Source organism: Jatropha curcas, chromosome 10 (assembly GCF_041381405.1).
Source record: "Jatropha curcas cultivar XTBG-Jc1 chromosome 10, XTBG_Jcur_1.0, whole genome shotgun sequence".
NCBI lineage: Eukaryota > Viridiplantae > Streptophyta > Magnoliopsida > Malpighiales > Euphorbiaceae > Jatropha > Jatropha curcas.
The window spans coordinates 285,312-310,712 of NC_143160.1; the positions used below are offsets into that span (position 1 = coordinate 285,312).

The 25,401-nt window shown below is 36.0% G+C and overlaps 6 protein-coding genes across 20 annotated transcripts; 1 reads left to right on the forward strand and 5 right to left on the reverse strand.

Moving 5' to 3' along the window:
* Nucleotides 1–462: 462 nt before the first annotated feature.
* Nucleotides 463–4,939, forward strand: LOC105646137 (Mitochondrial substrate carrier family protein). Its single transcript, XM_012231920.3, has 6 exons — nt 463–741; nt 907–1,053; nt 1,823–1,917; nt 3,088–3,421; nt 3,743–3,980; nt 4,370–4,939. Exons 1-6 carry the CDS (start codon nt 715–717, stop codon nt 4,618–4,620), a joined length of 1,092 nt encoding a protein of 363 aa, XP_012087310.1. The 5' UTR covers nt 463–714; the 3' UTR covers nt 4,621–4,939.
* Nucleotides 4,940–5,243: 304 nt separating this feature from the next.
* On the reverse strand, nt 5,244–7,172 carry LOC105646138 (Reticulon family protein). Of its 2 annotated transcripts, none has more exons than XM_089726650.1 (4): nt 6,757–7,172; nt 6,352–6,493; nt 5,948–6,017; nt 5,244–5,457 (listed from the first exon to the last, which is right to left on the reverse strand). In XM_089726650.1, exons 1-4 carry the CDS (start codon nt 6,942–6,944, stop codon nt 5,435–5,437), a joined length of 423 nt encoding a protein of 140 aa, XP_089582776.1. In that variant the 5' UTR covers nt 6,945–7,172; the 3' UTR covers nt 5,244–5,434. The 2 variants fall into 2 exon arrangements, with proteins under 2 accessions (XP_089582776.1, XP_012087311.1); XM_012231921.4 differs by having other exon boundaries at nt 5,244–5,509; nt 6,757–7,169.
* Nucleotides 7,173–7,448: 276 nt separating this feature from the next.
* On the reverse strand, nt 7,449–14,337 carry PUM5 (pumilio 5). 5 transcript variants are annotated; one of them, XM_037637547.2, is made up of 11 exons: nt 14,157–14,337; nt 13,897–13,990; nt 12,527–13,251; nt 10,739–12,141; nt 10,421–10,562; nt 10,111–10,218; nt 9,444–9,656; nt 9,239–9,349; nt 8,827–9,021; nt 8,369–8,540; nt 7,449–7,768 (listed from the first exon to the last, which is right to left on the reverse strand). In XM_037637547.2, the coding sequence occupies exons 3-11, from the start codon at nt 13,154–13,156 to the stop codon at nt 7,746–7,748; spliced, it is 2,997 nt and encodes a 998-aa protein (XP_037493475.1). In that variant the 5' UTR covers nt 13,157–13,251; nt 13,897–13,990; nt 14,157–14,337; the 3' UTR covers nt 7,449–7,745. The 5 variants fall into 5 exon arrangements, with proteins under 5 accessions (XP_037493475.1, XP_020539780.1, XP_012087315.1 ...); XM_020684121.3 differs by lacking the exon at nt 13,897–13,990 and having other exon boundaries at nt 12,527–13,202; XM_012231925.4 differs by lacking the exon at nt 13,897–13,990.
* Nucleotides 14,338–15,318: 981 nt separating this feature from the next.
* Nucleotides 15,319–19,453, reverse strand: LOC105646141 (DUF1666 family protein (DUF1666)). The gene is made up of 4 exons (XM_012231926.3): nt 17,922–19,453; nt 16,645–17,049; nt 16,245–16,450; nt 15,319–15,868 (listed from the first exon to the last, which is right to left on the reverse strand). The coding sequence occupies exons 1-4, from the start codon at nt 18,361–18,363 to the stop codon at nt 15,623–15,625; spliced, it is 1,299 nt and encodes a 432-aa protein (XP_012087316.1). The 5' UTR covers nt 18,364–19,453; the 3' UTR covers nt 15,319–15,622.
* Nucleotides 19,454–20,386: 933 nt separating this feature from the next.
* LOC105646142 (lipid-binding serum glycoprotein family protein) lies at nt 20,387–23,584 on the reverse strand. Of its 10 annotated transcripts, none has more exons than XM_089715528.1 (7): nt 23,421–23,584; nt 22,848–22,898; nt 22,684–22,755; nt 21,862–22,122; nt 21,323–21,474; nt 20,913–21,049; nt 20,387–20,683 (listed from the first exon to the last, which is right to left on the reverse strand). In XM_089715528.1, exons 4-7 carry the CDS (start codon nt 22,113–22,115, stop codon nt 20,516–20,518), a joined length of 711 nt encoding a protein of 236 aa, XP_089571654.1. In that variant the 5' UTR covers nt 22,116–22,122; nt 22,684–22,755; nt 22,848–22,898; nt 23,421–23,584; the 3' UTR covers nt 20,387–20,515. The 10 variants fall into 10 exon arrangements, with proteins under 10 accessions (XP_089571654.1, XP_089571656.1, XP_089571657.1 ...); XM_089715530.1 differs by having other exon boundaries at nt 22,680–22,755; XM_089715531.1 differs by having other exon boundaries at nt 22,827–22,898.
* A 700-nt stretch (nt 23,585–24,284) lies between these two features.
* On the reverse strand, nt 24,285–25,332 carry LOC105646143 (golgin family A protein). The gene has a single exon (XM_012231932.2). The coding sequence runs from the start codon at nt 25,153–25,155 to the stop codon at nt 24,382–24,384; it is 774 nt and encodes a 257-aa protein (XP_012087322.1). The 5' UTR covers nt 25,156–25,332; the 3' UTR covers nt 24,285–24,381.
* Between the last annotated feature and the right edge of the window lie 69 nt (nt 25,333–25,401).

Here is a 25,401-nt window from a genome sequence, read left to right on the forward strand (position 1 = left end):
TCAAAATTAATATGAAAAACATTAGTTTTAACGAAAATTCGATTATAATATATATTTAGAGAGTTAATTGTCATGAAATTAAATAAAATGGTTGAGTGGATTAATTGTTTTATTTTCCAAGATAGATAACATAACATTAGTCATGTGATTTTCATTTTTGCCCTGCGCAAAATATTAAAAATTCACTTGAGCTTATTTGAAATTGAAATGGTCCCTTCCCTTCACTTTGCCTCGAACCAAAAATAAAGATGCACCACACCACATGGCTGTGTGACTGAGACATAGTCAAGTCAATCAACTTTTTCTTTCCCCATTTTATAGCCAAAAATTTAATTTGATGAATAAATATAAAAAAGCTCATTATTAAAATCTTATTTTCATAAGAGAGAGAGAGAGCCCAATTGGCCCACAAAGAAAAGGTGAAAGCCCCGTCGGTGCACTTTACCCTTTTTCAACTTTTATTAATTCAAAATCGAAGACGAAGGAAAACTCGCTTTCTCTCACGGGCACCAGCTGAGTGCGGTCGGCCCCAGACGCTGATGCAGGCTAGGGAGGCGACGCTGACTCCCAAAAACAAAACAAGCGCCCAAATTGAGCCCTTCAAAAAATACAAAGGAGCATACCTAAACGTAAAAAACCCTAAAAACGTTTCTCAGAGATAGAATAAGGAGAAGGACCATACTGAAACAAAAACAAAAACAGAAATATCTGCTCATGTCCCCAAAATCCCCTCCTCCTCAGGCACGTCGTTTATCTTATTTAAATACAATGTTCACTCTCTGATAAAAGCTTTCTTCAGTTCTTAAAACTCTTTTAAAAGCTTTATTATTGTTCTTCTTATTATTTATGCACTTAATAACATACTGATCAAAAGTACAAAACATGGATTTCGAAACGGAATCGCAGAAGAAGAAGTACGGAGCTGGGGTTTTTGGAGATGTCTACGCTATAACTATGATGCTTCCCAAGGACCTCGACAAGATGGATCCTCCTCCTTCTCCTCCTCCCTTTCAGCTCCGATTTCAACTTCCTGATCTCAGGCTTGCTATCAAAGTTAGTGCTTTATTTTTATTTTTTTATTTTTTGTCACTTCAAATATGGTTTTATTCATCCTTGGCATTGCTGTACTTTTGGTTTGCTACAGCTGTGTGTACTTGTGTTTAGTTGCTGCGGAAATCAAGGGAAGGGACGGACACTATGCCAATGAAGTGGGAATATCCTGAATTTTTAATTAATAATCAATTAACAAAAACCTCACTTGTTTAAGTGTTAGGAATCTTGATTTAAAAAAGAGTCCTAATAGTTTTCTACCATCAAACTCTTTTTTTTTTTTTTTTTTTTTTTTTTGGTGATAACATAGATGGTTTCTATGGTTGATTCTTTATAAAATATTAAAATTAAAAAGAAAAAAAGAAAATTTAAAATCATATTTTTGAGAGGAAAAAAGCGGATTTTGCCATCAATTTTACTTGTTGAAGAGCAAAGGAGTTGAATCCATGAGCTATGTTTTGTTCTTTTCATGTTTTAATCATCTGTTTGTTTTTTGTGGCTATAGAGAATTGAATCTTTGATTGAGAATTTTTTTTTATTGAGCTGTCAGAATGAAATGCATGAATTAAGTATAACCTCTCTAAGTTTTGGATTGTTTGCAACTCCTCTATTTATGTTGCTACTAACTGGTTGCAACTTTTGGTCATTGTTGCTTGATATTTTGTTGGTCATATGCAACTTATTTTAACCATATGTTTTCTTGGTTTTTAGCAAATACCCTTCCATTGTTTATATTGTGTACTAACACAAACTCCATGTTCATGTAACTCAGGATGTCGTTAGGACTAGAGAAGTTGGTGAGTTTCTGAGCGGGGCTTTGGCTGGAGCTATGACCAAGGCCGTACTTGCTCCTTTAGAGACTATCAGGTTAGTGTTGCTTGTTTTCTAGTTCTTTTTCATTTCTAAGTACTAATTTTCTCCATTTCATTTGTACATTATTATCTTTCCTTGCAATAGTGCAGGCAAAACTTTCTCTGGATCAGAGCAAATATTAATTATAGTTTTCAATGATCTCATTTATTTAACCAAATTCACAAATAAATTTTCTACAAAATCTCCTGATTAAGCATTTGAATAACTAAATTGCCAGGCACATATTTGGTTTTTGTCAATTAAAATTTTCTTTGCTGCAAAATGTTGTCAATTTGATGGGCTGAAGGACAAATAATCTTTAATAAAAATTTTAAATCTGAAATGAACTAAATTGAAGAAATTGAAATTTTCATTGGATGAGAATTATATGGCGGTAGATATCCTACAGTGGCAGAGTCGTTGTGCGGACTGTGCTAATGTAAATCAAATTAGTGAAGTTTAGAAGATCTTCCAAAAGTATATTAACGTATTTTTTTCTTGAACTGTAACCATATTGCTATGATCTACACTTGCTATTATTTCTGTTGGGAGTTTACATTTTTGGCTTGTTGAGGCACTTTCTCATTGATTTTGTGGGGGTATAGCTCTGCAGTTGGCTTTTTCAGCAGTATCTTGTGGATCCTATGAATTTTCTTCTTCCTCACTTTTATTTATTCTTTTAATTTTTTTGTGTTATAGATCTGTGGCATAGGTTCATTCCATTGTATACATCTTGCTAGATTGTGAATGCCAATAAAAGCTTGGAGTTTTAAATAATTATACCATATTAAAAACCCTATGGATTGACTAGGAAATGAAATGAGGTTCAAATTATTACAGAAGTCTATCTTAGATGGAAGGAATTTTAAAATGTCAGAAATTGACATTGTATTGAGGGTGTATTTCAATGTGGAACTCTCCTGGTCGACAAACTTGATTGCATTCCTGCCAGGTTTGAGCTTTTAAAAGAATTATACATCCTGCCATCTTTGCTCTTGTTGGTCAGTACTAGGAATCCAGCAGAGTCGAGCATGGAATTTGGGAAGTTCAAAGGCTTAATTTGAAGATTTTGTTTGATAGTAGAGCCAGTTGAATTGTTGTTAACTGTTACTTACCTAATCATTTATGAACCAAGTTCTGCCCTATCAAAACATTTGCCTGATATCTTACATGTCAAATATGCAGAACAAGGATGGTGGTTGGTGTTGGATCCAAAAACATATCTGGTAGTTTCTTTGAGATAATTGAACAGCAGGGTTGGCAAGGACTTTGGGCTGGCAATGCAATTAATATGATTCGTATAATCCCTACACAGGCAATTGAGCTTGGAACATTTGAGTGTGTCAAGCGAGCAATGACATCAGCCCAAGAGAAATGGAATCAGACTGAATGTCCAAAACTGCAAATTGGTCCTGTGAGCTTGAACTTGTCGCTTTCCTGGATTTCCCCAGTTGCTGTAGGTGGTGCTGCTGCTGGAATTGTGAGCACACTTGCATGCCATCCTCTTGAAGTTCTGAAGGTACTTTCGTGATGGATTATTCATTTAAGTTGAATGATTTTTTTTTTATATATTTTTTGAACCTCAATTCATAAATTATCTGCTGCTTCACTTTATGCTCCTCGTGATGATGTCATGAATCTTGCTTCATACCCCTTTTAGTATATCGCTTTGACCTGAGCACTTTATATAATGGTCAACCAATATGGTTCTTTTAGCTATATGAAATGCCCTAGAACTTTATTTTGTTTTATAATTTCAGCAGATTTTAAGACCTAAAAGAACATGAATTTACTATGTATTAGTCTGTTCTCATTAGTGTTTCCATTATATTCACTACAGGATCGACTGACTGTAAGTCCTGACATATACCCTAGTCTAAACATTGCAATTAGTAAAATTTACAAGGATGGAGGAATTGGCGCCTTCTATGCTGGTCTCTCTCCTACACTGATTGGCATGCTTCCATACAGTACATGCTACTATTTTATGTATGAGACGATGAAGAAATCGTACTGTCAAGCAAAGAAGAAGAAGTCATTAAACCGTCCAGAGATGCTCTTGCTTGGAGCTCTTGCAGGTGCGGCAGTAGGAATTAATTGTGCTTGCATATATAACATTTGCTTTTGATTTTCCAGAGTAATATTAGAATACATGTTTTGCATAAAAACATGGTGATGACCTTAGCTAATTGTATATATAAATAAAAGATTATCGCATAGATAACAGCAAGGAATGGTGCTAGAAGTTGGACCTTTTGTTGGCATATTGATCATGTTTGAAGTAGAATTAGATTTGCAATCCATGACTTTGCCATTCACTGCTTCATTTGAACATATCTGGTGTAGGAAATACGAAGTTATCTTTAATAGCTGGTGGAGCCAAATTAATTAGACCTATATTTTTACTGATGGTATGTGGTATCTGGTGTCTCATCTATTGTTGACATATTCCATTTTGTATGGGCAGGTTTTACAGCTAGCACCATCAGCTTTCCACTTGAAGTTGCCAGAAAACGACTGATGGTTGGAGCTTTGCAGGGCAAGTGTCCACCCCACATGGCAGCAGCACTTTCAGAAGTTATTCGAGAGGAGGGCTTGGTGGGGCTTTACAGGGGATGGGGTGCAAGTTGTTTAAAAGTCATGCCTTCCTCTGGTATCACTTGGATGTTTTATGAAGCTTGGAAAGACATACTACTCGTTGACAAACGTCTTTTATAACAGCTTTGATGAAATTCAGGCAGAAATCCCTTTTGGGGCTAACACTGGAATCTTTACTCATAATATAAGGTAGAAAGTGCCAGCCATTTGGCTGGATGTTGACGCTTGGGATCCAGGGTCTGGTATCCCTCCATTTATATTTTACAATGACAAGGCTCATGCATATGGTGTCGGTGTTGGGCTGTTTTATGTATGCCCATCGCCTCACTTCTGACTAGAAAAATCTCAGCTGAGTTTGAAATTTTTGTAGCCCCGATCACCTTTGGTATGTACTAAACAATTTATGTCAGCAAAATTTTGTTTCTTATGATTTTTTTAAGGGGCCTTTCTGTCTTGCATATTTGCTGTTTTTCTCATAGTAGCAGTAGCAACTAGCAAGCACGTTTTGACGTCTTTCAACTAGCTTTATCGTCGTACAATATAATTTTCCACTTTGAATCCTAAATGACTGGTTTTCAATTTTGATTCTTTTGCTTCTGTTGGAAAATGAATATTCCAAACCCAGTTTGGTTTGGTTTTTGATTTTCTATGATAACTCTACAATGAGAAGCGTGTCAAATTTTAGAAATAGAGGCAAGCACTTGCTCATATCATTCTGTGAAGTTGCCAATCATTTCCTCATCTACTACTTCAAAATTTTAAATAATTCCTTGCAGAAGGGTAAAAATACAATGATTCTATTTACAACAATTCTAAGTAGTTGCAGACTTGCACCTATTTGTGCTGAAATTAAGGAACACAAGAAATGTCTTGCAACACTTGTGACTTACAAACTACATGCTATCTAACTCTAAAGAAGTGCTGTTACCCCGTCTTAGAAACCTTGAGATAGAGGTGCTGCTTGATTGTGAGTTTTCAGTAACCATGTAAAGACAGAACAAGCATAATGCTGTCAAGAGGGGAAAAAAAAAGAATCAAAGTATAGCAGGAGATGCAATTATAAAATATCAGGACAAATTCAGAACATACACAAAACCGACCAAAACAATGGCATACTAAAGATTCGAGTTTTCATATTGAGAAGGATAACTCTTCAATTTATAAGAAAGCCTAAATTTGTGCAGTTTAAAAAAAACAAAAAAATCTTTCTACCGATGGATTCACTTATAAAATGGATAAAGCCAGTCTCTTTCTTTTATGGGATGGGATTTGAGAGAGAGCGAGAGGCATTCTGGGGGATTTGCAGTTCTAGCTCAACAAAATTTTAAGGTTTTTGCTGAAAAGGAAACTTAAAGTGACAATCAAAGAAAGCAAATTCTGAACTCCCAGTAAGACTGAAACAGAGAATGAATGCTAGTTGCCAATAAACATGTCAGAGCATACATACCAGCATAAGCAACTGTAAAACCCGAGACCAATCGTCCCAAAACTGACAGAACGTAAAGACAAATGACAACCTGAAGAAAAACAGCAAGTATTAACATTCGACTGGATATGACTACTACCTCTTTAAAGATAACAATGAAAGCAAGCATAAAGCAAACTCGGAAGGAAAAAGAATCCTTTCCTAAGAAGCCTTCAATTAGGCTTTCTAGAATAACGAGTTTTCGTAAACAAATCCTTTCTTTTAGTGAAGCTACAGCATAAATAAACCCATTCTCATAATCAGAGCACAGCATCTTATAAAAGAATGATTAGGGTTCATGACCAGTAAGTCACGGAGGTTAAAGTGGAACTCCCTACTCAAGATTATAAGAACGTAAATCGAGGAAGGCAAATGGCTTTCTTTACCTTGAAGAATAGCCTCTTGTCATGCCCAGTTGCTGCCACCCTCAGAACAGACTCAGCTGCTCCTATTGTATTAGCAAACCATGCTACGATGCTATTAGCAGTGTCCTGAGAGATCTGCCACTCGAGTGGATCCACAGGTACCCTACAAAAACCATATTTTCTTCAGTACAGACGTTATTGTTTGACTTGGATCATGAAAGATGATAATCCTAATTAACCAAAAAATTAAAAAATGAAATTTTTAAGTGTGAAGTCGATCTAAATATGAACTATTTAGTAAGAAAGCTTGATTCTTCTGGAAATCCCAAATCCAAATTTCGAAAGAGAGATTAGAAATACGACAAGAATGATCGTTGAAAAAAGAAAACTCTAAAATAGAGAGAAATTAGAAGAAGCGGTACATACGAGATGTTCATCTGGCGGAAGAGAAGGCCGAGAATGGCAAGGGAGCAGAGGAGGACGATGAGTACATCGGAAACCAAAGACAGAAGGCTGGCATTCCGATAGGCACAGTGGTAATAAACCAAACTACCACAGATCAATCCAATCATCGGTTTGCCGATTTCGCTTCTTTTGTTATTTTTGCTCTCCATATCTCCGACCCAAAGATTCAATCTTTTCTCATTTTCCGGTGTGTTTTTTATAATTTTCTTTTCTGACGACCGCTCCAAGTGTGATAAGACAAAAAGGCTGAATAGAAATGGTCGACGACGGGTCAATTTTATGCAATTTTTTCAACCAGTGATTCTCGAACTTGATGGCTTCTTTCAAAAAATAAAAGATAACTGTTTGACTCCGAGATAGATCGGATGCAAGACGAGACATTGTTGCCTGTTCAAAGAATTATTATTATTATATTTTGTTAAATAATTATTTTTCTTTGTTAATTTTTAACTTTTTAAATAATTTTTATTAATTAATTCAAAAAAACATATTAATTAAAAATTAATTTTTTGTGAAAAAATTGGCTCTTGGTGTGAGTTTAGGTAAAATAGACAAATGGTATATAGCTCAACTTCATTTTTAATATATTAATGAATCAACAACAAACATCTATACATCTACCCCTCCAAAAACAGAATAAGAAGAAGAGAAGAGAACGAAAACATGAATCTATCTATAACTGTAATCAAATTTCCCAAGCAATAAGATCAAGATTTACCAATCACTATTAGTTACTTCTATACATAGATACAGACATACAGTTGAACACACATATAATACAATATGTATACACTAAAACGTCAAAAGAGGAGCTCCTTGCTGCATTTTTTTGCAAAGAATAGTTTCCCAACATTCTTTTGGCCAGCGCGTTTTCTTCCCGTTATGCTCCTACACCTGCCCGAGGTATGAATTCTCATTCTCAGGCAATTTCATGCTGCTTCTCAGTAATTTTAGGTTTCTGAGGCTTCGCTTTCTGCATCACAATAATGAAACTCAGCAATGTTGCCAAAATTACATTTATCCACTCAGGATGCATGTCAGTGGATAGAAGCATTTCTGCTTCTACATCATAGTCTTAATACAAAATCTCTTGCAATGCAATATCAATGGGTATCCCATCAAATAAAGCAACAGAAGTGTGTAGAAACCAAGGTGTCCTTTGTCAATACAATTTAAAAACATATTCTTAATGCTGGCAATGACATTGGTTACAGCTGCTTTTTTTTCACCGACCTAAACTAGTCTCCACTTCATAAAACTTGTCAAGAAACACTTAACAAAAATAGTGATAAAATAGGGAACCTCTAATGTTCCCATGGAGAATCCTAGTAAGGGAAAATCTTCAAGGAGGCAAGAATATTCAAGGAATAATATCTTCGAATTTTGTTCCCACTTCCAACTATATCTATCCCTAGGGAGGAGAAGCAAGTTCATAGCTAAGCAACCATGTGCTGAGAAATAAAAAAAAAAAAAAATGGCCCGCTTTGACCTGTTGTTCAGAAATTATTTTGAGCACATACAAGATGCAGAGAATCAAATATGCACATTTATTTAGGCATGAAATTGAATGCACCTTCACCACAAAGTTGCTCAAACCGCGCGACTATGTGCTTCCCATACGTGTATTTCTTCAAAGCATGTAGATGAATTCTTATACAATTGAGCAACAGTCCCCGCTGTCTATCATTGCTTATTTCAAGAATCTTTTGGACCACATAATTTGCAAATTGGTCCTTCATCATTGTCTAAGATACAAAAAAGAAAAAAAAGAAAAATCACAATTCAGTTAGAAGTTGATAATTCCAAAATTCAGAGAATTAGAAATATCTGAGAACAATTGAACAAATGAGATTGAATGTAATTTAGTCCAAAATATCTTTCTTTTATGACACCTAAGACAAAGTGTATTTTATGTTTTGATTTTCTGACATACTCTATAAGTGAAAAATTAATAAAAGATAATTGTTTTGAATGACATACCTTGATTTTCAGCCAATTGTGAAAGTATTAAGAAACAACAATTTCACTTACCAATAAGTGGTCATTTTCCTCAGGTTGCCCAATTATCTCCTCAATCAAGAGCTCCTGTTCTGCAGGATTGCCATGCTCTAAACATTTTTCAATAACATTTGATGCATACTTATGCTGACTCATTTTTACAATTTTCCCACTCAGCTTGTTAATAATCTGGCTCCTCTCGCAAGGTTTTCCTCTTTCTAAAACATGCTGCAAGCAAGTGGCATATAAGATGTGCATTGAAGGCAAACAAGAAACTATGTAACATGAAAATCATATGAAAAGTAGAACTATTTAGGCTCACAAGGTAGTAGTCTGAATCACCAGATGTGATATTGTCAAACAAAGAAGATATTATCTTCAATATAAATACTAGAGAAGTTAGTGCATCAAGAAGAAAAAGGGAAAAAAAAGGGTTAAAACCCACCTGCGTGACGTAATTTCCATACTGGTCTTGAGCAAGAAGGTAAGCAGATTCCAAGATTTCATCTACTATACATTGACTTTGCAGTTCATCTGAGCAATGCTCCAACACTCTCTATGACAAACCAAAAAACAAAAGCTAAACTTTAGAAGCAATTAAGAAAAAGTGATATAGGGACTTGTGCACACATCAAACTATGGATAAGTACCTGAATGACACGACAACCATAGGGATGAGTGGCAAGTGCAGCAACTTGGCCTTGAAAAGCAGAAATAATAAATTCAATGTTCTTTGTAGGCAGACATTCTATACATTTCTGTATTACATGATTTCCATTCTGGTCATGTACACATCTCATGACATGCCCATCAAGCTCTTGAACAAGCCGTGTTTTCTGATCAGGCTCAATCACTTCAAGAGCCTGGAACAAACAATTATTTCACTGTGTCAATAGACTTTGAACTATATATAGGAACTCATTCAAACAAATGTAGGCAGTTAGCCCCAAAACATAATTTTGGGATCCAAGAACAGAAAGACATCATCAAATAAAAATTAAGAACTTGTTACCAAGGCCATTCCGACCCAATAAGCACCACCTTCTAACCTCTTTCTCTAAGCACCAATACCATGGCCAAATTCCAAGAGCTTATCAAACAGAAAATGAATGCCAAATAAAAACTGCTTTTTATTTCCCTTAAAAGTCACCCATCACTGAAGACACAAGGGGAAAATGAACACACTAATGCACTTTAGTACTAAAGTACTAGTCAACACACCAACCTGAATTGCATTCATGTGCTCCTCAAGTCAAAATCACTAGTTCATGCTTTAATGGAATTATAAGATTGAAAATGTAATGTATTTTGACTTACCTTCTGTATCACACGACAACCATACATCTGCAGACTTAACTGCAACATCTGTCCAGCAAGTTTATCTGCAAGCTCCTTTCGCTGTTCAGGACTTCCATGCTCAAAAAACTGCAACAAAAACAACCAGTTTCAACAATCAGTAACATGCCATTTATAAAGCTTAGAATTGAAATCCATTTAGATAACTTTCACCCACATTTTACCTTTCCCTTTTGGAAAAAAAAAGAAAAGAAGGGGGCCAGGGAGTGGGTGGGGAGGGGATCGTGAAGGGGATGGGAAACCATTTAAAGCAGGCAAATCATGAGTATACCTTTTGAATAACATAATTTCCAAAAACATCCGTCATTAATTTGGAAGCATGAGGAAGTACTTCTTTAAATACGGACACCTTTTCCTCAACATTGCAATGTTCCAGCTTTTGCTGAATAAACCGACTCCCATGTTGATCAACACTGAAGTTAAACATGAAATAAAATCATTTTCTTTTATTTATGTTGGTAGCGGCAAGCAATCACACTAGAGATGCAAGCAAAAAATAGCTCTATCAACTATAGGCCCTGCTATATGCCAGAACAACTATATCGCTTGCTATAGTTCAGTGTTGATCAAAAATAAGATTGGAACCTGCCTGAATTCAGCTATATGTCCCGCTATATCAGAAAGTTTGAATTTCTGGCCACTACTTGATTTTAATTCTTCAAGAAAATAATGCCTTTTGGGCTCATCAAAGCTGTTAACTCTCTGTAGTTGACCTCCAGAATATAGTCCTACATTTCTATTTGAAACTTGGGGGAACCTTGTGTCATTTCGCTGACCGATAATATTGATTCCACCAACAGGAGATGATGGCATTACTGGACTGGCAAGTGGTGCAGCTGGGAATTGGGTCATGACACCCATACTTGGAGGTCCTCCATAATAACTACTACCAGTAATTCCCACTTTTCCTGGACTTGGCATGCGTAAACTTCCATTAGTTTGAGGCTGAAGTTTGTGATCAGCCCTATAAGTGACAACTGATGACTCCTGAGGAAGAAAAGAATCAGACTGACCCCCTGTGGCACCACTTAGTGCTGAATGATTCTGCTGAAATGTAGCACTATATGCATCACCAAAAGGATGCTGAAAGTATTGCATGTAAAATGGATCCAAATATGAAGGTTGAAGCATCAATCCATGTTGACCATAAAACTTGCCTGGATGTTGTAGACCACCTACATGTGAAATGTTTTCTCCAGTCAAAACACCAGTAGCTCGACCATCAAAGCCTGGGCCAGAAGCACCAAATGGCACTGGAATTGCACTATGAGAAGGATAGCCAGTCATAAAAGGGGGAAGAAATGCAGAACCTAAAGCATATCCTCCCATACTGTATTGTGGAGAATATAAACCAGATGGCTGAAAGTTAGGGTAAAATGGAGTTCCCCCAGTCATATAGGCAGCTGCTGATGTGTACGAAGATGTGTTGAGTGCAGGAGAATGCAATGATGGCTGTGCCTCAACAGAGGAGAGCCTAGGATGGTCATGGGAAAATTTTTCCATGCTACTGTGAATTTGGCTCATTCCTTGAGAAATCATTTGCGCTGGAATGACTTGTTGCATATATGGATGATTTTGAGGCATATTCCTCCCGTAAGCTTGTTGTTCTTCTTTGTTATTTCTCATTCTAGGCTCTCTAGCAATACCAGACTGAAGGACACCTCGACCAGAGGTATGACCCTCAGAACCACTATCTTTAGTGCTCAATTTATCTTTTTGCCTTATTGGTTTCTCATCAAGACGTGATGAGCTAGGAAAAGAGGCAATTGTAGGATCATTATCAGAGATTAGCCTAATAGCATCTACCTCCAGCACATGTGGATCAACGCAAACATCATCAGAGCCTGAATTTGATTCTGATGGTTTTGAAACGTTGATAGAGGAAACATTTGAAGCAATTACATGGACATCCAAATCAGTGGCTTCCTCTGCTGCATGGCTTGAGGAACGAGACTGACTATAAACAGGAGAAGGGGTGCGAGGGAAGTCCGCCTACAAAACCACCAAAAGGTTGTGGAGGAAGACATGATGATAATTAAAGCAAAGCAACATTTTTCAAATAAAGAATACCAACAATTACTTTTGAACTCAATATGTCATGGACAAGTTAGGGGAAACTAAAGCTATTAGAATATATATATACATACATACATTTTATGTATATTTTGTATATACCAATGTACTTATCAACATGTATGGGCGTCCAAATATGAGACGTACAGTGGATGGATAGACTTCTAGTTTCATGGAATTTTCAACAAGCAGGCAGTAAAAGCAGCACGATAATGGGGTAAACAAAGCTTTGATTCATAATCCATTTTCAAGCTCCCTACAAAAAAATCAAATTACCATATGGTGAAACTAGGAAGCTTTATACCTGTATTAGGTCGACCAAACTTTTATGACGACCTGCCAAAGAAGTTGAATTCTGTCCAGATGTAGTTGCATTAATATTTTCTGATGCTGCTCTGGGTGACTTATCATCCTCTGGCTCTTCCTTATGAGTTGAAAGCATATACAGTTGCAAGGATTTATTGCCACTGTCATCTGTAGAAGCAGATCTCCAATTATTACCAAAACCACCAATATGACGTACAAGTCGACGATTCTCTCGTGACATGAGAGGTGGGGGAAGCCGTGGATTCATGTTGATGTTAGAACAGTAGTATGCAAAATAGGCTGGATCAGAGCGCAATTGTTCCTCTGACTCACAATTCTCAATAGCACTGCTTATACTTTCAAAGCTAGAACTCATGCTAAAGTTTTGTTGAGCTATAAGGTTCCCAATAGCAGCAAACGATCCCTCCATACTTGGGGGTGCACTGCCACTTCGACTGGGAACCATATCTGTTTGGTCCCCTTGGAGTCTATGCCCCTCCACAAGCAATCCCGGGTTCTCTGCAGCCACAACATTTAAGGGTGAACCAAATATAGCTGCATCCTTAGAAGATGGCCACTTCCCAGCTCTACCACTCTCCACCATTCTCATAGGACTCTCAGTTGCCATCCTGATTAGGACGATGCAGAAGCTTTTTCTTTTCTCTTATTTTATCCTAAAAGAGGAAATTACATTATTTGATCCATTGCCAAGTTGACCAAATGCTGCATTCAGCAATTTAAAGTTCCAATAAGAAAAGAGAAGTAAAAATGATACAGCTAAGGAAACTAAGTCCACTACAAAGTTCCAAGAAGAGGAGAAGAAAATAGAAAATGATACACCTAAGGAAACCAAGTCCTAAGAATTAGATAGCTTTTCAAGCACAAGAATTGTGAGATTAAAAGAGGAAAGACAACCAACTGAATTATGAAGTCCAATAAAGAAGCTTCAACCTACTAAAGTACAGTTCAAATTTAAATTCATACTATCTCTGACCATGAACTCTACATCAATATTAAGAGAGACGCACTATTCCAATCCTCGTTCGCAAAAATCCATCTTTCAAGTAGCAAAAATCTAGGTCACATCATCTTGCATAACCGAAATAACCCAATATCAAAGAAGGTTACATACCACACAAATCTCTGCTTCTCTCTATTATGATTTGGAACTTTAAATACCGAAATGCAAAAAATATCATCATACTGGCAGAACAGTTTCATTACAGCAATCCATATAATATAATGATAATGTTCAAATTTGTCTGCTATATAGTCCACACACATCTGCTAACTGATAAAAAAACACCAAACCATAACGAATTAAAGGTTCAAGAACCATAAATAGAAATACACTTCAACCATAATTACCGCGAAACAGCATTAGAAAAGAGGAAAAAGGAAAACTTTTCCAGGTAAAAACTAGCAGGTAACCCATACACTTGAAAGCAAAAAGCAATGAAACCTGGCAGAAAAAAGCCAAATTTAGGAAAATCAAATAAACCCATTAACCTCAAAACACTATATCCGTTGTGCAAAGAATTGGTCAACAATCAAATTGAATGATCAGACGCATGTGCATAGTAGGTGGTGTGTGTATTTGTTGCGTCGCGAAGCAATGAAAGTCTGACCAGGTGATAGAGAAGTAAAACCACCCAACCCAAGTCGGAAGAGGTTTGTAAGGGGACGAAAGTTCAAGACTTTAGAGTTCAGAAAGAGAAAGCAAGAGCTTGTTCTGCTTTGTCAAATACAAATGTCGCTTGCAAAAAACCCTCACAGTCAGGCAGCCCCAGGGCTCAACTCTTGTATCTCTTTTTAGTAATTAAATTACTAATTTTTTATCCGATTTTGGTCATGTTAATAGACTGAAATGACGATAACACCAGTGGGCGTGTTTCCATAGAGAATGTTGGTAAGTGGGAGTAATTTTATTCGAAGGAGCAAGGGTATTTGGTCTTCTAATGAGACTAGCGACAGACAAGCACGGACACGTGTTCGTAAGAAATCTTGTAACAAATAAGTATTGACACGTGGCATCAATGCTAGTCGTTCTTGGCTAGGGTGTGTTTGGATTTGGCACATAACTACTTTCTTTTTTTACCATTTTTGGTTTGTGCATCCTCGACGAAAACGACCTCCCCAAAGCCTACCGTTTGAAAGGAATTGCAGTTTCATTTCATGTGATACACGATTGTATGATTTTTATGATTTATTGTAGTAAATCCTGCAAAACTAGAATAAAATATTACTGTTCTATGAGCAGAAGCGTTTTTTCTAATGCAGTTAATTGAAAAAAAGGACTGTGATATTATTTTAGCCAAAAACAAAATAAAACAAGTAAAATGGGAAGGAAGAGTCATTCACTTCCTTTTTCTCCCGAACAAAAACGATAATGCTTGCCATAGATTTATGCTCATCACTCTTAAAATAGGGAAATTAGTGAAGGAGAGAGGAGAGAAGCGAGGGGTAAAATAGTAATTCCAGAAATAAGAGTAGTAAGCAGTGTAAGAAAAGGAAACAAAAGCGTATAAAAAACACAAAAGCAAAAAGATAGAGCTGACGTGACGATAACAGAGGCCATCAGATAATCCGCTTACCGTCTTTTAGTCAGAGCCCACAAGAGACCCCATGCCAAATGGCAACCACATGCTGTCCTATGCACTAGAAAAGTGGCAAACAAAAAGCCCGTAGCCCTCGCCCCTTGGGATCTTGTGGGGTTCAAGTCCCAGGTCTTTTAATTCATTTTTATCTTTCATAAATTACTCCAAATGCCATTTTTCATCACAAAAATGGTTGAAGAAGTGCAAGTTCTCTTCATTTTCAACATACTAACAGTACAGAACAATTTCAGTTAAATAAACACAATACACATGGCTGCATCAATACCCTTCTACCCTTCTTCATAAGCATGCCTTTTTCGCAGATAAACAGATAGTACAATTTTCATAGCTAATTTATACCATCTATTCATCTGCTATCAGGGAAAAAGCTTTCATCACATTAATGATATACACCTTTTAAAAACGAAACAAACAGATGGGTGTCTGACTGCAGCTCATCTCGAAAAACCTTCTTCATCCATCCTTTTTCACAGCTATCAACAAGGGAACAGGATAGGTGAGGGATCTCTTCCAAATTTCCCATCTGATATATGTAGTTTTTTCATCTTTTCTTCACACCAAATTAACTGCTCCTTACTGATCCTCACCATCCTAAGAACCCTGGATAAGATTTTTATGTCTATTAGCCCAAACAACAGCTCCACGTCTTCATACACTTGGGGCCATGATTTCTTCTTCCAACCTTTACTTTTTTTACACATTTCCTTCAGCCTCATCCTTTTCTGTAGATTAAACGTAGATGATGGTTAGACAAATGATCATTAATCAAAAAAGAAATGTTAATAATACTATTAAAGAAAGGATTTTTATGGTGACTCAAGTCCCCACAGGCTTTTTCAATGAACTGCCGCCCACCATTTTCCCAAAATTGTTACTACAAGTTTAGACCAATCTTATGACAATTAGCCAAGATTTAGATTAGCATTTCAGCGCCCAAACACTACTTTGAGGTATTTGATAACCAAAATGCTTGGAAAATGTTTCACAAGAGTTAGCTAATATTCAAATGAATGTTTTGAAGAGTGGATTTTTTTTTTTTTTTTTTAAACTGAACAATTAGCCAAGAAATTATAAATAAGATCCTTGACAAAACTCTACCTTCTCAAGGGAAGATTGAATTAGTTGAAGAGGAGTAGCAATTTGGTTCTGATTTCCAAACAAGTTCAGAACACTGCTGGACTTTTTCTTGTCTGTCTTCAGGAAGAGTTGGAAAGTAAGGATTGAGCTCTCCATAATTCTAATAAGATCAGGTGCCAGGACCTGTAAATCAGACTCCATTTCCCCTGTTTCTTTTTCATCTGAACCTGAAATGGTTCATGAATTAAATTACACAAATTACTCTTATTCATTTAAACAGAGAAAATATATTGTTACTTGGAAAGCATTAATATTAGAATGTAAAAAGTCTAAACTGCAACATGGAGCAGTCAGAGACCAAAATCAAACCCTTCAATCAATAAAATCTGTCTCTCTTTCTGAACTCATCAAGCATCTATACCTTTTCCATTTGGAACCTGGAGCAGTTTGGGTAGAAGACTCCTTGAACGAGCATAAATTTCAGCTCTAAGACCTTGCTCAAAGGGCTCATTCTCAATAAATCTTTGCAATAAAACTTGAAACTGCTGAAACTGTTGAGCACTGTGGTTATAACATGTTGAACTTTCCAGTTGACACAAAATTTTCTGACTTAGTTGTGAGTATTGACAGTGAAGCGCCTCCCAAGTTAAGCAAACTTGAGCTACATATGCATTTTCAATATCTTGATATGGGTCATACTGTGGCTGCTGCAGGTGCTCATTTCCATCTTCAGGTTCTTCTATCTTCTTCAAAGAAAGGCAGCGGAAAGGGGACGATAACTTCTTTGATGCGGACTTTGGTGATGGAGTTAACGGAGTATGGCAGCCTGTCACAAAATATATCAGACCATTGCATATTTCACAGAACTCAGACTAAAAACAGGAAACGAAATTTGCAGCCTTTTTGGAAGAACAACTTCTTGAATAGTTAGAATAACATTGAACAAATGATGCTTTATCCCCAATGAAGATGTCAAATTGAGCTATTGTGCTGTGACAATGATGAAAACTCCTTCTAGTCACTGCTCTTATTCTATTCCCGTTAACTATAAGTCATAAAAGTTTTATGAAATAAAACTAAATTAACAGTGAAAAGAAAAAACTACAACCAAGAGGGAAAGATTGCAGCATGTCAGCAAGTTTCTGTTAATTCCCAAGGGACAGCAAGATATATTGATACATTTAACTATTATGATTTTCCGACAAAAGAAAATAGATTGCATGGTCAATGGAACCGCATGCCTCCCAGATTGTGTACATATTTTCCAAAATTATAGGCAAGATTTCAAAATCTCAACAAAACGAACTCTCAGTTAGACAACTTTTGTGGCTACCTACTTTGTTGCAGTATCTAAACACCTGTAAAGAATTCCCTAACAAAATGTCTTGTAATATGTATGGGTGAACCTAAATTGGAAAATTCCTATAAATGGAAACGATTGATGCAAGTCAAGTAATCCACCCAGATTTTTGTATAAGCAGATCACCGAAACTGCAAATTGATATCAGAAAAAGATCTTACATAAAAAATAAATAATATCAATAAAGCTTAAGAAGTAAGAGCAAGGATACAAAGACAGAGAAGAGTCATTGCCAAAACAGAAATGCGCCCAAAGCACCAATTGGCTAATATAAATTGTGGCAGAAAATATTTTAAAACGTAAGAAAGGAAGCAACTAAACCAACACATAATAATTACCGGTTTCTTTGAGTTGCTGCAAAATCATCCGATCAAAGAACAGCATCCTTTCACAGTACTTCTCATATACAGCATCAAACCCACTCCACCATTTCCTTCCTTCTGCTTCAACATCCCTCCATTCACTAGAGTTTGTCACTCCTTCAGCCTCCTCCTCGTCTTCCTCCTCCTCAGGACATGACTCTTCTTCAGGTATTAATACCATAAAACTGTTTCTTCTGAGTTCTTTCAACCTCCTCTTCACCTCATTTGTTATGAAATCATCGTCATCATCCTCAGCTTCAGCTACAAGATCAGCATTAGCAGACTTGTTGCTCACATTACCACCGCCGCCATTTTCATTCTTTGGTTCCTCCGGCTGCGACACAGGTTTATCCTCTAAATCCTTCTCAGGGTCTGGTTTGTAGGCTTTTTTGAACTTCTTTACTTTGAAGAAATCCATCTTTTCTAGCCAAAGTTTCTTTGAAAAAATTAAAAAACAGTAGAGTGTTCTCCGAAGAAATCACGATTCAGGATCCAAATCACATAACTTGAAGAAAATCTACTAACTGTAGAATAATAATACTCTGGATCCGGAAAAAACTTCCTTTTTTGTATCTTCTTCTTTTTCCGCTTTTCCCCAAATCTTAAAAGGACCCTAACTTAAATCTTCTTAGTCAAAATGGTCAAAGCAGAATCAGATATGAAAGGATCCTCGAAGATCTCAACAAAATGCCTGCTCCAAATGTAAAGGCCATCCACCACGAACTTAATTATCTAAAACCCGAAGAAGCCTACACCATCTCCAATAAAATGATCATCAAAATCAGTGGGCAAAAGCAGTATTTCAGTGCAAATCTAAGAACACCTAAAAATCTGAATAAACGTACCACCTTTACCACATATATACATTCACCATTTCAGCGCTAAAAATGGCATCTTTAAGAGTTCAATAATAAACCCTTGATAGCCTCTTAAAATTTCTCCAAAATGCAGAGCTCCAAGAAGAATATTGGAATGAGAGAAGCCTGAAAGAAATCAAGCGATCAGTGACCAACGTGAAACATCAGAAAACAGAAGAACTTAGAATCGGGAGGTGAAGAGAGCTTAGGGTTTCCCTAATCGGTAAAGGAAGAGGGACACTCATTGCCATTGGTGGTGTAATAAGAGAGTATTGAAATGTTGGAAAGAAGAGAACGCTATAAATGTGAGCAATAAATGGCTCCGTTTCCATTTCCATAAAAAATCATTTAGGTTTTCAAGGCTGCAATTATTAATGGATTGGTTTTGGGAAACCTCTCAGCTCTAATGTCCTTTCTCAAAAATAAAAAACAAAGGAAAAGGTAAAGCAAGAAGGACAGAAGTCATAAGGCGAAGAGCCCGAAACCCAAAGGAGAAAAAAAGAAAAGAGAGAAGAGAAGAGAAGTTAAATTTTAATTTTTGAAAAGAAAAAGGAAATAAGTTGAAGGAATAGATTTGCAGGGAACACGGGACCCGATGAGAACAGTGAAGAAGACACAGTGGAGAGAATATTGTCAGAAGAAGGCACTCATCTTCCATTGCACATCACAGAAAAGCCGCGCAAAACACAGTTTTTTGATTTGTGTGACTTTCTCTCTCTTTAACTTACTTTTTTGTCCTTGTCGAATTTTCTATTCACTGTCATATCCCATTGTCGTTTTGTCTTTTTCTCGAGCATCATTTGACCCTTTGAAATTTCTATCATGCCCTTTTATTTTTGCGTTTCTATTATTTTTCAGGAAAGAATTACTGCCATGCGGCGAATGGATTCACCAGTATTTCAAACCAATAATAAATCATAATATTTTGGTTTGAAGGAGGATATTTCTGACAAAAAAAAAATACAAACAATTTAATTGAAAAAATTTGCATTTTTGTAATTAGAAAAAAAAAAAAAGAAAAGAAAAAAGGATGCAAAGTACAGTAACTGGTAAAATACCTTTTATAAAACTCTCTTTTGCTGTTTTTTCCTGTTATGCTGAAAAGTAGAGGTTCTTTTTTAATATCGTTAATTGTACTTTACTTTTTCTCAAACCAAAAATAAAATCATATTTATGATTTCCAAAATGTTTGGTTTTTTGTTTGTGATTTTTCTCTCAGTTGATCTTAGTTTAGAACCTGCTTCAAACTTTATTATAAGAATCCATTTTCATCTAATAATTTCTAAATTTTTAGCAATTAAACCAAATCATTGCTTTGCTGTTGCATTCATTGTCTAAACTGTCCCCTAAAGTGCATTTGCATCATAAATTGCATCTCATCTCAGTTTGTTTATAAACTTCAATAGCCTTTCACGAGCTTTAACTCCGCTATTTCTTTCCTTTAGCCTGGCCACCGTTACCATACAAGATGACCACACTGTTCATCCACATTATACACTGGTGAATATGAGCAGTAGGCTAACCCCCACCATCACATTAAATGAAGCAAATAGCAGTTTGAAAGAAACGTCAACAAGTGAAGGGTGAATACAAATTTAGGCATGTGTTTTATTATTTCATTCAGAAAACAGGAACAAAGAAGAAACCGAAAGTAGTAATTGCATTAATATGTACACAAACAGTGTGGTCCTGAAAATGAATTCCTGAAGTGATCTAGTAACCCAACCAAGCCGAGGGTATTGGCTGGAATTTGTTCTTTGCACAGCCCAGTATATCATAATAATCTACATGATTGAAACAGTCACGAAAATCGGTGAACAGCTTTTCAAAAATTCTCCATTGTACTTTAATAGATTTTGTGTATGGATATGGAAGAAAAACCTGCAGAATATAGAATATGGTGATCAGCCAAAAAAATCATCATGGTTATGGAATCACACTGCTGTAATTACACAAACTCAACTGAAAACAACGATATAGCGAGTCCTTTAACAATATTTTGATCATTGCAATTCATTTTTTGTAATTAGTCCTTGACAGGCCCTTCATCACTTGTTACCTGTCACTATATGGTAACACAACAAAAAGAAAATTTTGAATTGCAACTTACATCTCCCTCTTGTGCAAGGCGTTTAAGTAAGACAAACGTGTGCTCATTTTCCTCCAAATTATCGAGGACGGCAAGCCAAATCTGTGAAGCAAGCTCATGAGCAGCATCTCTTGATTTCCCACAAGCAAGAAACTGATCTGCTAAAACACAAAATCGTCCACAACCAGAAATGCATTCATTTTACTTGGCTTCTGGTCACTACACATAATTTTTATTGTTATATCATTTATACAATGACATGCGCTTACTCAAACAATACTCAATACTCGACCAATGAATAAAGATACTTAGTGGTTATTGTAGACACCACACCAGGTTCTGTGACACTCTCGCGACAACAGTTAACTTAATCTAGGAACTGCATGATGATTATGAGCACAAAGAAATGACAGCGAAAGCAAATGGCACACCTATTATGGTTCCATGAAGAATACTAGAAGGAGTTGGCATTGTGGAGAGTTCAAGTTGCTCTTTGAGAAACAAATAAGAATGGCCCACAATCTCATCAATTTCACCATCCAATGCAAATATATGTTTGCTGATGTATAAAGCTGTATATCTCCTGAGAAGATTATATCAGAGTCAGAAAATTAGCATGAACGCAGAGAAAAAAATTCTCCCTAGATCTAGTCCCAGCAAACAGGCTTCTGGGATGAGGGATCAAGAACCAATCTCAACCTTATCAATCTTTCTAAGTCAAACATGTTATAGTTTAGTGACAAACGGAAATTAAGCGACAATATCATTATATAAAGAGTCCCATATTATCAGTCTGCCACAATAGCACATGAACTGCCTGAAAGATAAAGATTTCAGCATAGTTTTAGTAAATGATGGCTTCAAAAACACAAAGACAGAGAGGGAGAGAAAAAAAATAAAAAGAAAGGAAATACAAGTGGAAGAGTGGGGGAAAAGAAGAAGAAAAAGGCAAAGAGGTCATTAATCTCACCTTCTACTCAACCCTCGAGGTATCGGTCCAGGCCATCTTTTAGCTTGGCCTGCAAAGGGATAAGTTCTGTTAAGAGCAGCCTGCCACAAGCATTCTCCGCGAAATAGATCAGCCCACTGCTTCTTGACGCATGATATTTGGCTCCATTCTGAGATGGGAACTCTAATGAAAATTTCTACCAGTAGATGATCAGGAAGCTTCCCAAATGCATTATCAACTGATACTAGAGTGCCATTTTTGGTGTTATTTGTCATTAGAAGTCTGAAAAGAATAACCCGAAGAACTTTCAGGGAAAAAAAATGAGGATAAAGAAAAGCCAACAAATAGAACAACAAAATAAAATGAGACCATGCAGTGGAAAATTCTAAGGAAAGGTGCATTTCCAAAATTTTGAGATGAGAAAGAACAACCATCCAAATGTAACCTCATACAGGATACAGTATTATGACTGTTGACCAGCCAGAATAGAGTTCCTCACGAAATGCACAAATAAATCTCCAAACAAGAAAATGACGGTAAAAGCACAATCTAAATATAAACATTCACCATAACTAACATATTTCCAGATATAAGCTTCACGAGGTGATATTTCAATCACAAGTTTGCTACCACATCAGTGCCTGATTACATTAATAACTAATCTAATTGTTATCTCTTGGGAACAATCACAAGGAAATGTGTGTCCTACAGTTTACTGGATAGAAAAAGGATAAACAGGACAGAGATTATAAATGCTATGAAGATGTTGCACTCAATCATTCAATGGAAAGAACATAATTCGCTATGGCAGGTGAAAGAATAAAAAGCAAAAAAGTTACCAACATGAACTACTGAAGCTACTGTATAGAAGTTATGGTTCAGCTTTATAGTCGCACCATGCCTCCATGTCAAGTTCTGTAAAATTAAAGGTTACAGTTGCATTTGCTGCACATATAGTTGTAATAATAAAATTAAGATGAGATTACACTGCATCTTTGTCCCATTACATTGACAGGAGGAGCAATGAGAATGGAATTGTAAAGGCACACCGAGCATCTCTATGAATGAATAAAAGGCGTATCAAATTTCAAATTTGCAGAATGAGAAGCACACAGCATTCAATCTGATATTCAAAATAAAAAAAGGAAAAGAAAAGTAAACATGTGATGACTTGAGACTAAATAACTGAGCATATATTAGTGGTTTGACTCGAGCTGAGTCTGTTTTGTTCACTAGGGCAGAAAGGATAAGGCTTGAGTGGGGAAGGAAAAGGGAAATTCAGCAACAAGTAGTTGGGATGTTTGAACACTTAGATGCCGTCTACAGTCTACATAACCTCAATTTGACGGGGATAAGAGAAAAACCTGAGAACTAATATTAACAAAAAGAAAACATGTAATAATTTGATCAAATTGTTTCAAATTTGTCAAATTCCTGGCATTTGAAAGAGAGAGAAAAGAATCCTTAGACAGGTAAAAGAAAAGCAAATGAAAACTGAATTTTCAGCTCAAGTTATTAACTGAGAAATGATTATTCAACTAAGCAACAGAAAAATTAATTCAAAGCGTAATTGAATTTACCTGAGATAGAGAGGGGAGATGCCAGTTTATTTAGTGCTACTGCTAACCGCTAAGAGATGAAAGGTAGAAGAAAGACAGACGGACGGCAGCTGAGGTTTGATGGAATCGTGTGAGGCGTTCGTTAACTCCAAAACAAATGAATAACCTTCAAGTTGGTGGACACGCATACGTAATTTGGTAATTTGGTGGACAATACACATAAAAAATAAATAATAATAAATGATTAAATTGTTTTAAACAAATTAACTTTTTATTTAAGGCTTTCACATAAAAATATTTATACACATTTTTATATTTACTTTAGATAGGTAGGTAGTGAAAATTTTTAGTCAATTAGAGTTTTTTTTTTTTTTTTTTTCAATCAAATGAGATATAAAATTTGAGTTCTATTTTCCCAACTATCATAATTAAGTAATTTTAATTTAATTTAATTTAATATTTAGTATTTAATCTGTACGGATGAAAAAAAAAATTTATATATATAAATAAAGAGTAGGCTAAAAAGTGATATAATTGAAACATTATTTGCATATGCTTCCACTTATACTATAACATTCTTTGTTGACATTTTTTCTTTTTTATTTATTATTATATAACTATTATTCAAAGTAATTTTTGTTAAAATATATACTTTGAAAAAACGAAATAAACATTTCTACCATAATATTGATTATCATTAATAATTAGATCATTGTTATCATTTAAACTAAAAAATATTTCTTCTACAAAAAAAAAAAAAAAAAAAAAATTACTCCAATTATTTTTTAAGTTACTGAGTAAATATCATAAGAATTAAAATTTAAAAATATTTAATTATACATTTGTTAAATTAAAATCTCCTATTTTTTTCAACATCAGCCAAAAGAAGCCGAAAAAAAAACCAAGAACTATCATATTCCAGAAATCACAGAGGAAATTCGAGGTTCAAGGTTAGAACAAAAGAAATGGAAAAAAAAAAAAATTACAAAAACCGCTTGCCGTCGAGCGCCTTCTTCAAGAGGGCTTCACGTCCAGGAAATGGATTATTGATCTCTTGTTCTGTTTTCTTCCTGATCGCACCATCATCGTTCAGCCCATTTACAAACATGTCCTTGCTGTTTGTCAAAATCCCCAACTTGTCCTTCTTTATCTCCTCCCTGGACTTCAGCTTGGCTCTCTCTCTTCTTTCTTTTCTCCTAATTTCCCTCTCTGATAAAATTTGATCTTTCTTTATCTTATCCGCTCTCGGATCTTTCGTTTTATTAATAACGCTGGTAGAACAAGATGACACCAATCTTGGAATTCTGCCGCCTTTACTAGTACCCAAGAGCTCATAATTGATTTTGCTCCACCCAACTTTATCTTCATTATCCCAACCAAACCTCTCGCTTATTTCCAACAATTGAGAAACTGCACTCTCATTTCTGGACAAAGAGGCATCCTTGTTTCCATTCAGAACTCCATCTGCAAATTCCCACTCCAGTCTGTCCTGGTAAACTGGGTCTTCAAGCACTTGGTCTGCTAGTTTCGCCCAACTCTCGAAATCGCCGGCACGGAGGTTCTTCGAAACCCATTTGAGGTAAGTTGATGGCAGCGCACCAAGCATCTTCCCCTTGTACTTGCCGAAGTCTACTACTCGATCTCTCGCCGGGATGCTATGTGCCCTGGCGGCGGAGAAGTGTGGTTTCTTGGGTTTCAGAGAGCATGCGAAGGTTGGAAATTTGGAGTAATGAATGAAAGCCATGGGGGAGAGCATGAAAACGTGCAGTGACGAGATTAAACGGGCATTGGGCTTGGGCAAAAGATTTAATGTATATGATTATAAATCAAATACACATAATGCTCCATTATTTTTTATGGCATGACCAAAACAATTAAATGTATAAACCCCACCATATTGTACGTTACTATTATCAAGCATTTATATCTTTTTTTTTATTTTTTTGAAAGGAATTTATATCCTTTTTCTTATATTTTGTTCTATCATAGCTTAAAATTATGT

Bases quoted from the DNA above. Each gene is read 5' to 3' on its own strand.
- LOC105646137 (XM_012231920.3), top strand. From the start codon at position 715: ATGTCCCCAAAATCCCCTCCTCCTCAG. The intron at 1,054-1,822 runs GTTAGTGCTTTA...CATGTAACTCAG, and splicing joins ATCTCAGGCTTGCTATCAAA to GATGTCGTTAGGACTAGAGA. The intron at 3,981-4,369 runs GTGCGGCAGTAG...TTGTATGGGCAG, and splicing joins CTTGCTTGGAGCTCTTGCAG to GTTTTACAGCTAGCACCATC.
- LOC105646138 (XM_012231921.4), bottom strand. From the start codon at position 6,944: ATGGAGAGCAAAAATAACAAAAGAAGCGAAATCGGCAAACCGATGATT. The intron at 6,018-6,351 runs GTAAAGAAAGCC...GTTTTTCTTCAG, and splicing joins ACAAGAGGCTATTCTTCAAG to GTTGTCATTTGTCTTTACGT. The intron at 5,510-5,947 runs GTATGTATGCTC...CCCTCTTGACAG, and splicing joins TTTTACAGTTGCTTATGCTG to CATTATGCTTGTTCTGTCTT.
- PUM5 (XM_020684121.3), bottom strand. From the start codon at position 13,156: ATGGCAACTGAGAGTCCTATGAGAATGGTGGAGAGTGGTAGAGCTGGG. The intron at 10,219-10,420 runs GTATACTCATGA...TTTTTGTTGCAG, and splicing joins GAAATTATGTTATTCAAAAG to TTTTTTGAGCATGGAAGTCC. The intron at 9,350-9,443 runs GTACTTATCCAT...GGTTTGTCATAG, and splicing joins ATGGTTGTCGTGTCATTCAG to AGAGTGTTGGAGCATTGCTC.
- LOC105646141 (XM_012231926.3), bottom strand. From the start codon at position 18,363: ATGGATTTCTTCAAAGTAAAGAAGTTCAAAAAAGCCTACAAACCAGAC. The intron at 16,451-16,644 runs GTATAGATGCTT...GAACCATTTCAG, and splicing joins CCAGGTTCCAAATGGAAAAG to GTTCAGATGAAAAAGAAACA. The intron at 15,869-16,244 runs GTAGAGTTTTGT...TTTAATCTACAG, and splicing joins TTCAATCTTCCCTTGAGAAG to AAAAGGATGAGGCTGAAGGA.
- LOC105646142 (XM_089715526.1), bottom strand. From the start codon at position 22,115: ATGACAAATAACACCAAAAATGGCACTCTAGTATCAGTTGATAATGCA. The intron at 21,050-21,322 runs GTGTGCCATTTG...GTGTTTTAGCAG, and splicing joins TCTTCATGGAACCATAATAG to ATCAGTTTCTTGCTTGTGGG. The intron at 20,684-20,912 runs GTAAGTTGCAAT...TATATTCTGCAG, and splicing joins GCCTTGCACAAGAGGGAGAT to GTTTTTCTTCCATATCCATA.
- LOC105646143 (XM_012231932.2), bottom strand. From the start codon at position 25,155: ATGCTCTCCCCCATGGCTTTCATTCATTACTCCAAATTTCCAACCTTC.